This window comes from Branchiostoma belcheri, unplaced genomic scaffold, assembly GCF_001625305.1.
Source record: "Branchiostoma belcheri isolate BF01 breed outbred unplaced genomic scaffold, Haploidv18h27 scaffold75, whole genome shotgun sequence".
Classification (NCBI taxonomy): Eukaryota; Metazoa; Chordata; class Leptocardii; order Amphioxiformes; family Branchiostomatidae; genus Branchiostoma; species Branchiostoma belcheri.
The window spans coordinates 956,008-971,003 of record NW_017804409.1 but is presented as its reverse complement, the minus strand read 5'-3'; the positions used below and the strand labels follow the sequence as shown (position 1 = coordinate 971,003).

Below are 14,996 nucleotides of genomic sequence, written 5' to 3'. Positions count from 1 at the left end.
CTGTTTGTAGTGAAGTATTTCAGGCCACTCGGCCAGCAACGTATGTCTTGTCTGTGCAGATTATAGCCACTAACTTTCCTTTTCTGTTGTGGCAGGCAGAACCATCCCAGATTAGCTTTAACTTAAAATATGAAGTGTTCCAATAGTCTGTACCCCCATGCGGCAATGGAATCTTCCAACGCCATGGGACCAAAATGGCAGATTTCCAAATTGGAAAGTCACAGAAATTGATTGTTTTATTTTTTAATCTTAAAAAAGTTGAGGTTAAATTTAGTCAAGCTGCAACAGAAATGAACCATCAATGCCCTCTGGTCATATATAATATGTGTAACTTTTCTAACAAGAAGAAAAATTAATTTTTTACATGTAATATACGCATTTGTATGTCGGGGAATGCTACTTTTCTTGTTTTGTCTCTTGCTATTTTCTCAGTATTGGAAGCCTTTTGTACAATGGAGAGAATTTGCAAAGGGCTGCTACCATTGAAAAAGTAGTAAGAGACAAAATGGTTCCAAAGAAAAGTGGAATTCCCAAAGTTTGTGTTCTAATCTTTCAATACGGTAGCACCAGTTTACATTTTCCTCATGAAGGAAAATCTAGAAACCAATGCTTTTTTTGCCATTGTGATAACAAAATGATCCTAACACTAACTTAGGGAAGTACATGTATACTTTTTTTAGGCTTTGCAGTTTTGGCTTGTAGGTCCAGGAACAAAAGACATAATGAAAGTCGTACCAACCATTTAATACATTTAGCTACACGCGTGCCAAATTTGGTGCTTTTAGGCAAAAGTGGACAATTTTTCAGCTACACTGTATGCCGCTGGACTACTAGCACAGGTATAGTCAGTTGTTTTAATGGAAACTGAAAGCAACTGAGTATGGGATTTTTTTTTCAATATCAGTTAGTGGAAACTGTAGGACGAACTAAAGTTGATCCATGAATTTACATGTATTATAGAATATCTTTCACATATGTCCAAGTTTATAGTATTAGGCTTGTAGCATTTTTCAAAGTTTATGAATTTAAGTAGCTCAGATGCAGAACAGGTAACATTCAATCCTCTCATTTTAATGCTTTTCTGGGTATGGTTGAACTGCCTGAAATATTCACTAGAGTTCCGATCACACAAGTGAATATAGAAATGAAATGTTGTATCATTCTGTATAATTATGAAATCTTCTTTTCAGCAGCTTCAAAAAATGTTTACAGGATTTTCATGCGTTTTTTTTTTCTGTCAACAGAAAGCATTTTAAATTTACAATGTTATGGAATACAACATACTTTTTGTCGTGAAGGTCATACAGAAAAGCAATATTTTTTAGACCTTTTTAAAAAGATCTCCTTTTTGCTATTATTGTGCTTTTTGTTGGTGTACTGTGTATGTTACTTGAATGTATAGTCTAATTATTCTCTTTCAACATTATAGGTTTTTACATTAGGGCCTTATTTAAGGAAAGAAAAAAATTGTATCTTCAAGTTGGTTTTTCATATCTTTGTATAATTTAAAATTCTGAACAGATATAATTATTGTTTCATTAACCAACATCTGGAATGTTGAATATTTTATGATTTACTGATAAATTTCTTCATATGTCTTAATTTATCAGACATGTTGTGGTGTGTGGGCACATCACATACGAGAGTGTGTCGAACTTCCTCAAGGACTTCTTGCACAAAGACAGGGATGACGTAAATGTGGAAATTATCTTTCTTCACCCGTAAGTTCTCAAGCAGACGCGCGTTGTGTCTCAAAGGTGTCTCTCTCCTCGGCTTATGTGTGCTGGTTGCCTATCTTCTCTGTGGGCTATGATTCTCTGTATTTTGTCTCTCTGTTATTTCTGTCAGACACATTATAGTGTGCGGCCACATCACGTTCGACAGTGCCTCAAATTTCCTCAAGGACTTCTTGCACAAGGACAGGGATGATGTCAATGTGCAAATTGTGTTTCTGCATCCGTAAGTTTTGCTGGTTCTGTCTCTTGGTGCTGTGTGACGTGGTTGACAACCAACCCCCCTCCCCCCTCCCATCCATTGTCATCCATACAGCAGTCTTACCCTCCCCACCTTTCAACAGGGATCGGAAGTTTTCTGAGTAAGGCTTGAGGATCTGAAAAAAAAAACTGCATGCCAATAGGTGTTCTTGAAAAAGGAAAAGAAAAACAATGTCTGGCCTCATGTATTTTGATACTGTAGGAGAGGAAAAAAATATGCTATCTAGACTTAAAAGTTTTCCTAAAAAAAAAAAATTTCTCAATTTTATGCTGACAAAAATACATAAATCAGACGTAATTTGAAAAAGTAATTTGTTACCATGAGAGAAAAAATATGCTATCAAGATTTCCAAAAAATAAACTTGAACGTGTCATTTTTATGCTTACAAAAGTACATTGTACATTCATGACTAAGACAGGCATTCCTTGAAAAAGTACAATATGTTTAATTTGATATTCTATGTGAAGAAAAATACGCTTTTAATGAAATATACTTTCAAGACTGACAAGTTTGAAAAAAAATTATGCCTTCAAAAGTATTAAGATATCAAGGCATCACTCAGATAACATGTACTTTTAAGATCCCATCTGCTCTCCCTCCATCCATCCAACCATCCCTCCATCATGCTAACCTCTCTCTTCCTTCTAGTGGTAGTGTGAGCATCGTCCTGTTCAGTGTTGTACCCCTGAGATCCATGTGCAAGAAAGAATCCACCCCATATCTTCCTTCATCACTAGAATCTACCAGCAGAATTTCTCAGTCCCATTTCCTATTAAAAAAATTTACTATCATGTCTTCACACATTTCTCTTGTGCATCTTAAAAAATTCTGTGTTGTCTGGTATATGAAGAAACAAAACTTGATGTGGACATGAAAATGTATATCCCCATTCTTTTAACTCAAGACTTCACCCTATCCCATTCAGATTTACCAATTCTCATCACCAATGCTAGTGAAAAATTGCTTTATTCTGCTCTCTGTGTTGTCCTAACTCTTGACATAAACTCAAAGGCATTAATTGATTCCTAAAAGCTGATTTGAACTGCTAACCCTGCTTTGGTATCCAAAAACTTAAATTAGAAAAAAAAAGACTCTTTGCGTAATACTGATTCCCTTGTCCATGCACATGCACAGAATATTTGCTTCACAAAACTTTGCTGATGACTCTTGAAGCTTTCATGCCCACTACCACTCTTGAAATCAAGCATTTGTCACCTCCTAAACCATTAACCAGACCCCCCACCCCCTTCCCCATCTTGCATGACCGCATGCAAGCATGTACGATATACTACCAACAGGCTCAATAGTGACATATGTGGCTCAAGCACTGGCAGAAACTATCCCTAAAGCAGTGCAGTTGCATGTGTCACATTGCCCACTCTGGCAGTGCCTTATCCTTTATACTTGATAGTTCCATGTCTTGATCAAAAACCTGCCTCAAATGTATACTGAAGCTACCTTCAAGTTGCTCCAATGTTTTCTTTGCTTTACTGCTTTTGCTAATGTTTCACATGTGCCTGTAGTGTATGCTTTCTCTTTTCAACATTTTTTGGCATATCTGTAACCAAGTACATTGCATAATAGAAAATGCCTTTTTAATGTTTTCAAGAATGTGTATTAAGGATGAAATGTTTTTCAATCACATTATATAGTGGCATGATGCATTAAAGGTCATAAATACGTTTTGCATTTGCTGAAAGGTACATATGTATCTATAATTATTAATATGTACAAAAAGTTGCTATCTCTGTAAAGCTGAATGATTATGAGCCATTGTATATTAGGTATGAAATTCTTAATTGAAATTCAAATGCATAATTTGTGCCTGCAGGGAGCTATCTATAGTGCTAGTATCATGTATATGACGCTCGTATGTTGGGCTTCTGATATGTAATGATATGAAAGGATTTTATTATAATCTTCTGTTGCCCACTTTTCAGTTTACCTCCAAACCTTCAGTTGGAGGCACTTCTCAAGAGACATTTCACACAGGTGGAGTTCTTTGAAGGCTCCGTCTTGAATGCTGGAGACTTAGCTAGAGTAAAGGTAGGTACAGTTTGCAAACTTTGTGTGACAGCAACGCCAACTTATGCTTATGCACCTTTTGCCAATATGTCTTTCTTGTGACTTTACAGGGCCTTTTTTCAGGACTTGCTTGCTGTGTTTTCAATGTTTAGAATTAATATACAGTATTCTTTCCCAGAATGTCTTTAGAAAAACTGTGAAATCTTGCTTGCATACGAAAAACATGCCCCAGTATAATGCAAAGTACTTGGCTTTCAATGGCAATCTAGAGAGCAGGATGCAATTAGTTAGCAATTAATTAGGTACAATAAAGGTCTTCATTAATTAATTATCAGGCAGATGCTAATGGCTTAAAGTTTATAAGACTGCATTGAGCTAAATAATGAATAGTCCCTTTCTGCCGTGTGAAGAGAGTATGGATATAAAATGTCTATACATATTCCAGTTTGTAAAATGTCATTTTTCAGTAAACATGTCTCTATATATATACTTCATCATGTCTTTCCATCCCTTGTTTAGAAATGTCTCCATCTTGTCTTGTGTCCGGTAGCCTTTTTATAGACATTTTCTGCTCTACTAGTGAGTACAGTAAGTCCACTACGAACTATAGAAAAATTTTCAGTTGTTTCTTTGCACACATTATTCAGTTGGAACATCCTGCAAAATTCAGACTAAATTGTTCTCAAATCCCCACCTTTTGACTGTTTCTAGAATGAACTGTTTTCAACAGCCTCCAGTTTAATTCCGGATTTCCAGTTTAATTCCGGACAACCTCCCATATCTCAGCAACCTTAAACCCAGATGGGCTAATATCGCAAACCATAGGTAAAAATGATGTAAGAAATATGTAGCAGCTATTTGCGACCCCCTGAGGGTTCGTCCAATTATGATTATGCATAATGCTTTGAGGGGTTATGCATAATTATGCACAATTATGCATGTTTATGCAAAATTATGCATAATTGGAGGAACCCCCAGGGGGTCACGAATAGCTGCTACATATTTCTTACATAATTTTTACCTATGGTTTGCGATATTAGCCCATCTGGGTTTAAGGTTGCTGAGATATGGGCGGTTGTCCGGAATTAAACTGGAGGCTGTTTTTCATGTTTTTAAACTTATACTTATGCTTGTTGTTTGCTATAATTGTAGATAGAAGATGCAGATGCTTGTTTGATCATTGCCAACAAGTACTGCAACAATCCTGATGCTGAGGATGCTGCCAACATCATGAGGTAAGGAAGACCTTTAAAATTTGTTGGTTCTCTGAATCTCAGAAAAAAGTATGAAAAGCAACAAGGTGAAATAAAAAAAACAGGCTAAGGCACCCCATAATAGCCCGAAATGTTTTTTGATAGAAGCAGCCGTGAATTAAGCTGCATAATTTGTGCCTTCAGGAATCTATACATTGGCCGTCGTACATTGGGCTTTTGTTTCTGCACAAAGTTTCCAAACATTTCAGTTTCCTAGCCTTCGTAGCAGGCTTATAGAACTGGGGGATTGGTGGTCTTTGGCTGTTTTCTGATTAGCCCAGTTCTAAAAACGGGGGTAATTTAACCAGGCCGGCTATGTTGTCTATATATGCAATCAGAATATAGCACATAAAAGTTCCCAAATACCATGAAGACCCCCCAAAACCACCAGTTTTTGGCATGCTATGGAGACTATCAGTTTCCCATGATATTGTTTCATATATTGTGTAAAAAGCCCCCTCCAGCAGATTATTGCTGAACAGCCAAACCACCAGCCACATGAATTGGATTCTATAAACTTAAGGTTTGTTTTATGTTGACCTTTCTGAAAATATCAAATTGATACATTGTGCGTGATGTTTCAAATGTTATAGTTTGACTGTATCTAGAATGCATGCTTTGTGTTCTTCCAGGGTGATTTCTATCAAGAACTACTGCTCTCATGTCAGGCTGATCATCCAGATGATGCAGTATCACAACAAGGTTGGTCCTTTTTGTTTCTAACATGCATTAAAAGTACTGCCGAACAGCTACTACACAAGAAAAAAGGCAAAAATGCTGAGTTAAAACTTTAAGAAAAACTTTAACCTGATCAATCCTCTCTCCCCTGGCTTGCTTGTTATGGAGCTTGAATTGTGCTGAATTGCACTATCTACATTGTACAATGTAGATAGCCTCCTGTGCAGTCCTCTGAGCGGGTGGGTGTTTTAATACTTAGGATTTTGTAAAATTGTTTTATCACGAGGCAGGTTTGTCCTATGATGGCCGGTTGATTGTACAATCATGGCTGGCAAAAGAATGTGTTAACAATTTTTTACAAAACCCAAAACACCCACCAACTTAGAGGCCTGCACAGGAGGCTAAGATAGCGCTGCTCCCTAGTCAGCATTTTATCAGCCTTTCAGAATGTTTTTCCTTTCTATAGGGTGCTGACAAAAGGTTACATGCCTGTAGCCGAGGGGGGGGGGGTTCGGAAGAGCCCCCCCACAAGGCTCAAAGGTCCACTTTTTGGTCCACTTTTTATCTAAAGGTCCAAGATTTTTCTTTAGATGGACTGATTCATATCACCAGCAGGGCTGGAATCATATAAAAACTGCCTACTTTGTCATTGAATAAAAAGTTATCTCTGATTTTTTTCTTTAAAAACGTCTAAAAAATCCAGGAAATGCCATTTCATTTTTCCAAATTTTCGGACCCCCCTAGGAACCTTGGGCCTTTGGCGCTCGCTTGCTGGTCCCTCAAGCAGTGGCAAGAAACCCCCCCCCCCATTCAAAATCCTGACATGGTGCTGACAAAAGGTTACTAAAATAAATGTGGGATTTGCAACTCACGTTCTTTGATATTCCATGCAGATCATGTAGACCTTGAACCATAGGACTCGATACTCCTCCGGGAAATCTAGTCTGAACTATTAACAAGCAGGCTTCCCACGTCGAGTATTTGCATCCGAAGAGCTTAACACCTCTAGCCGGGTCTAAAGGACAATCCATCCAATTTCATGGTGGTGTTGCTGTGCCCTGGGGGTTGTAAGGCGTGCAGGTTCACACCCTGGGTCAGTGTGTGGCGAGGATGATTGATGGCCGATCGTTTGGCCCGGACCGGTTTTACGACTCCTAGGGGAAGGGAATGCCAAGGCAGGCCTCGAAATTAACTTTTCTTCCTGTTGTCCCAGCACTGTCCCAAAAATAAGTTTCAGTTGTCCCCAAGTGAGGATGAACTGTCCCAACCTGTTTTTTTGGGAAGTATTGTATGACGTCAGCTTGAAGTCAACTTTACATTGCTTAATAATTATGTTCACTCCCAGGCACACTATAATTGCAGTGTAGACCAGTGCAGGTTAGGTGCAGATACGTAGAAGTCAGAAATACCTGGCGCAGCTCCAATTGTACCTGCACTAAATATAAAATAAAGGTGGATGATTATGCATCCAGTATTTCAAGCCCTGAATGCCCATGCCCTTGCTTGGCACACGGAGGTGTAAGATCACACACTCGCATTCATTACCTCGCCAAACTGCCGTGATTGGGTTGGAGCGTGGTGGAGCCGCTGCCATGGTCCAATGGAGCGGGACGTAGTCGAAAGTCTGCTCTTGATTTGATCTCTGCATTGGATAAGTTACGGTCTGTTTGAAGCGATTGTCAAGATGGCATACTTGACAGGGAGGCGCGGAGATAGGAGGAAACTGCTTACAGGGAGACTTTTCACAGATAAGGCCGTACCAATTTAATTTGTTGGTTCTTGGATTTGCCTCTTCTTTTTTTTCTGATTTGCAAAAAAAAAATATTCTGGTTCTGAATCAACTAAAAATGCTCATATTCTGCCCCCATATTGTTGAGGAAAGTCCTTTTCTTCCTAGTTGTTACAGTTTTTCCATCTATCAATGCAGTGGTTTGATTCAAAGTTTAATATTCATTGTTTAAATATTAGCCCAGCCTTTTGTATGTGTTGACTTCATGGCTACTATTGTAGCATTTGGGGCTATAATAGGGCGCCTGGACCTGTTTTTATTTTTTGCCCTGTCGCTTAATATTTTTTCTGAAAAAATCTGAGCAGAACCAACAAATTAAATTGGTGTGGCCTAAGTGCTGAATGCGATGGATTTTTGCACCTTGAAGAAAGCAAGCAGCAAATACTGCTATGTGACCAGCTTACATTTGTAGTCCCACAGTCAAAAATAAACTGCACTAAGGGTGTATGGCAACGTTGCATTACTATTATGTATATTGTTAATTGAAGAAAAGACACTTTCAGTCTGATGTAAGTCCATATTCACTGTCCTTGGTGCTGAACATATTGAGGTTATGACATAAAAGACTAAGTACCATCATAATGTCAGTATATACATTGTAGTAGAGGGGATTCATTCCTCAAGCTAACCGACATCTTGCACGCGCAGTCGTCCCTCAGTAAGACATCTGGAGCTGCATAGTTCCCGTTTAGAACTTTTATTCAGCCTGTCACATACTATCATAATGTCAGACACAAATGAACACACACACACGCACGCGCGCACACACTCACACACAAACACACACACACTCTCTCTCTCTCTCACACACACACACTCTGTCTCTCTCTCTCACACACACTTGAGCTTGAACTATGGTCCTTTGGGTTACAAAGAAGGATTGCTCACCAGTGAGTCACCACTGGTAACAAATGCTTCTTTTAGGCAGAAACAAATTAAGAATCTCTTGTGTCTGCAAAGCTCCAGGGAAGCGCATCCCTCGGATGGCTGTAACGTCTTCCTGGGAGCGTTTGTGAAGAATGAGCATCTTAGGATGGTTTTGGACCTGTCTTTGTAATATAGGCCGGCTTTCCAAAGCTAATGTATTTTCCATTAGCTCATTTGATAAAGTAGGCCGTGTCAAGGCCTTAAAGTCTTTTACTTTTATTACTGCAAATATGTATGCAGGGCAAATAACTGCAACATCTATCTAATTGCATTTTATGGGGTGGAAGATGCCATTAAGTGCATTTGTGTAATTGACTTTTATTGTGTTGAAATATTCCCGAGGGAATGAATTACAATTTACGAGGTACATTAAAAGCTTGACGTGATTAGTGTTACCTTCATTGCAATGTCTTATTCTAACACATTACAAACTGTTTATATCTTGTTGTTGGCATCCTTACGTCTCGGAAACTGTTAAAAGCAGCAATATAAAAGCAGCAATAAACATATAAATGAACACTTTCAGCACCTTGGACAAGTTAAGGTTGTCATGTTTTTTAAAGATTTTCTGAAATTAATTCACTACCGATTGACTACTGAGAAAGGGAAAGATGAGGTTTTAGCCAAGCTTGCAGCTGAGGCCACACCAATTTAATTTGTCGTTTCTCAGATTTTTTCAGAAAAAATATGAAGCGACAGGAAAAAAAACAGGCCAAGGCACCCCATAATGGCCAGAAATGTTACGATATGAGCCATGAAGTCAACATCCCAGGCTGGTTTGTAATTAACATTAGCTTTTGAACTTTTAATGAAACAAAGTTGCATTGTTACATTGGAAAACTTTAACAACTAGGAAGAAAAGGGACTCTCTTCAACCGTTGGGGCCAAAATATGTCTTTCATTGAGCATTTTGCAGTTGATATTGAACCTAAAATCAGAAAAAATGGACAGAGCAAATCTGAGAAACAACAAATTAAATTGGTGTGGCCTAAGTCACAAACAGTACATATGTATATAAAAGCAGCAATAAGGAAATAAATGTTGCACTATGAAATAAAGTGATTGAAAAAAACAATCACACTTTCAGTACCTTGGACAAACCCAGGTTCTCACTTTTTTTTAAATTCTCTCCCATCAATTCACTGTGAGTTGCCTTGCTCAAGTAAAAAGAATGAGGTTTTCCCCAAGCTTTTAGGCAAGTCAGTGATGTATACAGGCGGCAGTCTTCGCCCACAGTAATTGCTACAGCCCAGTCATTACTCTACTGAAATGTACCTGCCCTTGCGAGTCAGTCTGGGGTGATGGGAGCCAAAAGCGAGACTGCGCTACATTACCACCGTGATGAAGTGGACATCGCTGACACGCCGCGTCCTTGGCAGTCTGGGAGAGGAACACGCCCCTAATCACATCAGGCTCCACCGTGTCTGCCAAGGACAGAGACTGCACCTGAATAAAATAACCTGCTTGACACCATTCTCGACCCTTCACTTAACCCTTGGCACACTGAAGTAGTTTGGCTACCGATTCTCTATTGGTTATGGAGTAAAATGGTATAATTTGGGACTTTTTGGCTGTTTCTGGAGCAAAATGTACTGTGGCAGTCTGTGTGAGCATATTTGGTGCATGGACATATTTGGTATGGAGAGAAAGCGCTATAGGCATTTGCAGGTGGTGGTTCTTCTTACTGATTGGCTGTTGAGATAATTGGATTATCTTCCATAGGACACCTGCACGAGCTGCTACATCTATGTATATTGACAAAAATAAGAACAATAGAAGTAGCAGGAAGAAGGTTAAATGAACTGTGGCCATGCTTGCAAATGTGCTTACTCAGGGCAATTCTGACTGGTTTCATTGCACAGCACAGGTGTTGCTGCAATAGATGCATTCCCAAGCACAAAATAGATGTATCTACAATGCAGTCCCAAATGTACAGGAGTGTGATATACATAATTGTTGTCAACTAAAGGAAAGAAAAGACCAAGCAAGTCAGATTCACCCTGAGGAAGGTGACCGACGGTCACCAAAACATAGACTGAATAAACCTATTGGTACCTGATGAAACAATTTGCGGTGTTGATGGAATATCTGTATCTGTATAGCCGGTATAACCGGCCTTCAGCGTAACACATCAGCTTCGCAGGGGCACGGCGTGGCGACAGCCGGCTACGTCACACCGAAAGACTTGTTACACCTAACCCTTGAACATCTAACTCTAGACATTGTTTAAAGCTATCGAATCATAATACATGTACCTTTTTCTGTTATCTCTTTGAATACTTCAAAGTCAAGTGTTTTCTATTGAATAAAAGATTTCACTGCATATGCTTTGTCTTCTATATTTCTTTGTTTCTTTTTTCTTATTAGGCCACACCAATTTAATTTCTTGGTTAACGGATTTTTCTAGAAAAATAATGGAGCGGGCGGGCGAAAAAAAAAATAAAAATAAAAACAGGCCTAGGCATCGTATTATGGCCCAAAATGGTACGATAGGAGCCATGAAGTCAACACACCAGGCTGGTTCAAAATTTAAACAATGAATTTTGAACCTTTAATGATACCATTGCATTGAAAGATGGAATAACTGTAACAACTAGGATGAAAAGGTCTGTTTTCAACTGTTCAGGGCAAAATATGAGCATTTTGCAGTTGATTCTGGATTTTTATTTTTATTTGCAAATCTGAAAAAAATGAAGCGGCGAATCCGTTAACCAAGAAATTAAATTGGTGTGGCCTTATTCATATAAGATACATGTAAACACCTACCCCGTAGTATTCACACCAAGGTGGTAGATACCCCCCTCCCCCCAAACTGTAGGTACCAACCACTCCCAGTCAACAACCATTTTTCCTTGGTCCCTTGAGTGGTTGTTGAATACAGGTTTGACTGTACCCCTACTGTACTTGGTGACAGCGAGTTCCCCTCTGCGATAGTTCTAGGAAAGAATGAGGTTTTTTTACTGATGTTTGATCTAGTATGTTGTTCCAGGCGTACCTGCTCAACATACCCAGTTGGAACTGGAAGGAAGGGGACGACGTCATCTGTCTGGCAGAGCTGAAACTGGGCTTCATAGCCCAGAGCTGCCTGGCACCTGGCTTCTCCACCGTGATGGCCAATCTCTTTGCCATGAGGTCCACAGTGCTGGTAGGTGGCAACTTCAGGGATATAGACAGTCACACATTCTGCACTGGCTACTGACAACACACTGTCCTGTCTCTGGAACCCATGAGGGACCAGCTATTTATGTTTACCAAAGGAAAACATATTGTTTTGCTATGTTTCTTCTTCTTCTTTTCCAAACACTGACCTCTTACCTGGCCAATGACCTGATTTGTTGATGTCTCTCACCATGGTAACTAGTGTTGGGCTACATAATGTTGCAATTTCATAGTAGGAGGGATTTATACCCCTGTCTGACCCTATACATGAATGTATGTGAGTAAGAATTAACAGAGCAGACCGCATGCGAAGGTAAACATTAAATATGCATTCGCTTTGTAAATGTTACCTTTCTAGTTTATTAATAATTTTAAGCCACTTAATAACCATATGATTAGTGTAACTTGTTACAGGTACAGTACTGGTAATCATAGGTATTTTGACCAGAACCTACTGGTGATCAATTTTTTTGCAGTACAGTCGGTACACAACTCTAGCTCCAAGGATTGTTGACTTAGAGTCTAAAGGTTCTGGGTTCAAATCCCAAACAAACCCCAATGTTGTGCCCATGGGAAAGGCATGTTTGCTAGCTATATACTGCATTCATCCTATTGATAAAACAACTGGAGTTTATCTGACAATAAATCTCCAGAACTATCTATTGCTAATAATCAATGAAGCAAAAAAATGTACCGGTACTTAAGTTTTGATTTGCAGTTTTTTTTCATATTATGTTTCTCGTCAGCTTTCAAATGTTGAAAAAAAAAAGTAAAAGGGTGACGATGTGTTCTTGCAGATGGAGGAAGATTCCTGGCAGAAGCACTACTTAGGAGGGGTGGCGGCTGAGATGTACACCGAGTACCTTTCCAGTGCTTTTACCGGGATGAGCTTCCCGCAAGTGTCCGAGTGAGTATATTTTACCTACAGTAGTATTAGTATTAGTGGATTTTGTGACATACATTATACATGTAGTAAGCAAGTCCTACACTGGCTGAATTGTATAATGAGTCAAGCTGAATGTTAAAATGTCATCTATAATGTAACAATTGCATTTGTGTGTGGAAAATGTAATATCAAATGGGAAAAATCAGGTATTTTTCAGGAGGAATTTTTCATTTGTCCTTCATAACTGTCATTGCCTAAATCGATAGACTGTTCATTCCTTTTTCATTCAAATGTCCCTGAAGTCTTTTGAAGCAGCTTCTCCTTTTTTAGGTAAAGGATGTCTTTTATTTTCCATTTATCAATGCAGTGCTTTGATTGTGAACCACCCTGGTATGTTTTTTTTGTGGGTCCAATCACAGGATGTTTGTTTGTCTGTTTGTTTGTTTGTTTGTTTTTTGCCTGTCTGCTTCATTGATTTCAAGAGCCAACAAATCAATTTGGCGTGGCTTTGTACCTTAACATGCCTCCCCAGTCTGCAAGCTCTCTCCAAAGTGACAATGGAAGCAATGGAATCAGCAAGTATCTCACCACTAAAATTTCTCTTTCCTCCTAATTCATTCTACTGTTCACAAACTCTCCACTTTACTGTTGTTTTTCAGAGTGTGTTTTGTAAAGTTGCAGTTGCTGTTGATCGCGGTTGAGTTCCAAGGCTCAGAAACCCAGGAGAAAGAGTAAGACCCTTACCGTTACCGTATGACGTGGTGTCTCGTTCACTTCTCTTGTCTTGTGAAATGTTTTGCAGAGTCTGTTTTGCTAAGTTGCGGTTGCTGTTGATTGCTATAGAGTTGAAAGATCACAACACCAAGGATAAACAGTGAGTAGCGAGTACATTTGGGTTGTGCCTGGTTAAGGAAACGTGGCCAAACATGTTACAAAGAGCAGATGTCACTATCATTTCTGTTATTTCAGTACAAACTTTCAAAAATACAGTAGGACATTGTGAAATCAAAGTTAACTGGTCAAAGAGTGTTTAGCATGAAACTATTAATAAGAGTTCCCATCAAAATAGCATGGAAAATTAAGTATCAAAATGTCTTCTTTGTGTACTTAGGAGAAAGATGGGCAACAAAGTAAAAATTAGTTCAAACTTCCTCTACCAACACAGTTGTTTCATGTGAGAAAATGTGGATTGTTCCAGTTGATGGTAGGAGATGAATTTCAGTTCAGAAAAGGACAAAAAAAGGAAATAATTTTTATTCACATTTTGCTTTGTCCAGTTTCTGAAATAACACTTTGAACATACATGTATCAACCAGTAAGCGGTGTTGCAATTATACGTGGGAGAAATTTATTGTGTGGCCAAATTAAATCACTTTTTGTTTTGTCCAGTTTCTGAAATATTCTTCAAAATAACATTGACATTTGTGTGAGAAATTTATCGTAAGATGTAAGAAAATTTTAGCAAATTTATTTTCTGGCCAAACTGCTTTACATCTGCTGTTTGTAAGATGTCTAGCTTGTTTCGTGCATGACCCATTCCGGATCTACGTGAGTCCGGCATCATCCTGTCACTGTGCATGGATTCTACGGCATGGCACTCCGCTGCTGCTGCTGCAAAACTGTCATGGCAACGCCATCCTGCAACCAGACATCATTTCAGCACTGTATGCTCAGGCTGTACTTCCTGCCATCCATCCATCCATCTATTCGTCCATCCATCTATCCTTCCATCCAACCATCCATCCATCCTTCCGTCCATCCATCCACCGATCCATCCACCCATCCATCCATCCATCTATCCACCCACCCACCTATCCATCCATCCTTCAATCCATCCATCCATCCACCCACCCATCCATCCGTCCATCCATCCATCCATCCATCCATCCATCCATCCATCCATCTATCCTTCCATCCATCCACCCATCCTTCCCTCCATCCATCCACCCTTCCATCCATCCATCCATCCATCCATCCATCCATCCATCCATCCATCCATCCATCCATCCATCCATCCTTACTTCCATCCATCCGTTCATCCATCCATTACTTTAGCCCACCTATCCATCCATTAACCACCCATCCTTCCATCCATCCATCCATCCTTCCATCCATCCATCCATCCTTCCTTCCTTCCATCCATCCATCCTTCCTTCCTTCCATCCATCTATCCATCCATCCATCCATCCATCCATCCACCCTTCCTTCCATCCATCCATCCATCCATCTAGGAACTCATTGTGTCTGCCACTTCTCCATATTGCACTGGAAGCTGGGAACATCT

The 14,996-nt window shown here is 39.4% G+C and overlaps 1 protein-coding gene across 33 annotated transcripts in view; it reads left to right on the top strand.

The window, feature by feature from the left end:
• Window positions 1–14,996, top strand: part of LOC109485398 (calcium-activated potassium channel subunit alpha-1-like) — a 139,644-nt gene that overhangs the window by 104,827 nt on the left and 19,821 nt on the right. For 22 of the 33 annotated variants that reach the window (XM_019788994.1, XM_019788996.1, XM_019788992.1 and 19 more), the window contains 7 exons: window positions 1,611–1,721; window positions 3,936–4,041; window positions 5,173–5,255; window positions 5,906–5,975; window positions 11,657–11,812; window positions 12,624–12,733; window positions 13,372–13,443. In XM_019788994.1, coding sequence (XP_019644553.1) covers window positions 1,611–1,721; window positions 3,936–4,041; window positions 5,173–5,255; window positions 5,906–5,975; window positions 11,657–11,812; window positions 12,624–12,733; window positions 13,372–13,443 — 708 coding nt within the window. Of the gene's footprint in view, window positions 1–1,610; window positions 1,722–1,848; window positions 1,960–3,935; window positions 4,042–5,172; window positions 5,256–5,905; window positions 5,976–11,656; window positions 11,813–12,623; window positions 12,734–13,371; window positions 13,444–13,514; window positions 13,587–14,996 lie in introns of all 33 variants that reach the window. The other 11 variants (XM_019788993.1, XM_019788991.1, XM_019788995.1 and 8 more) reach the window with 3 other exon arrangements.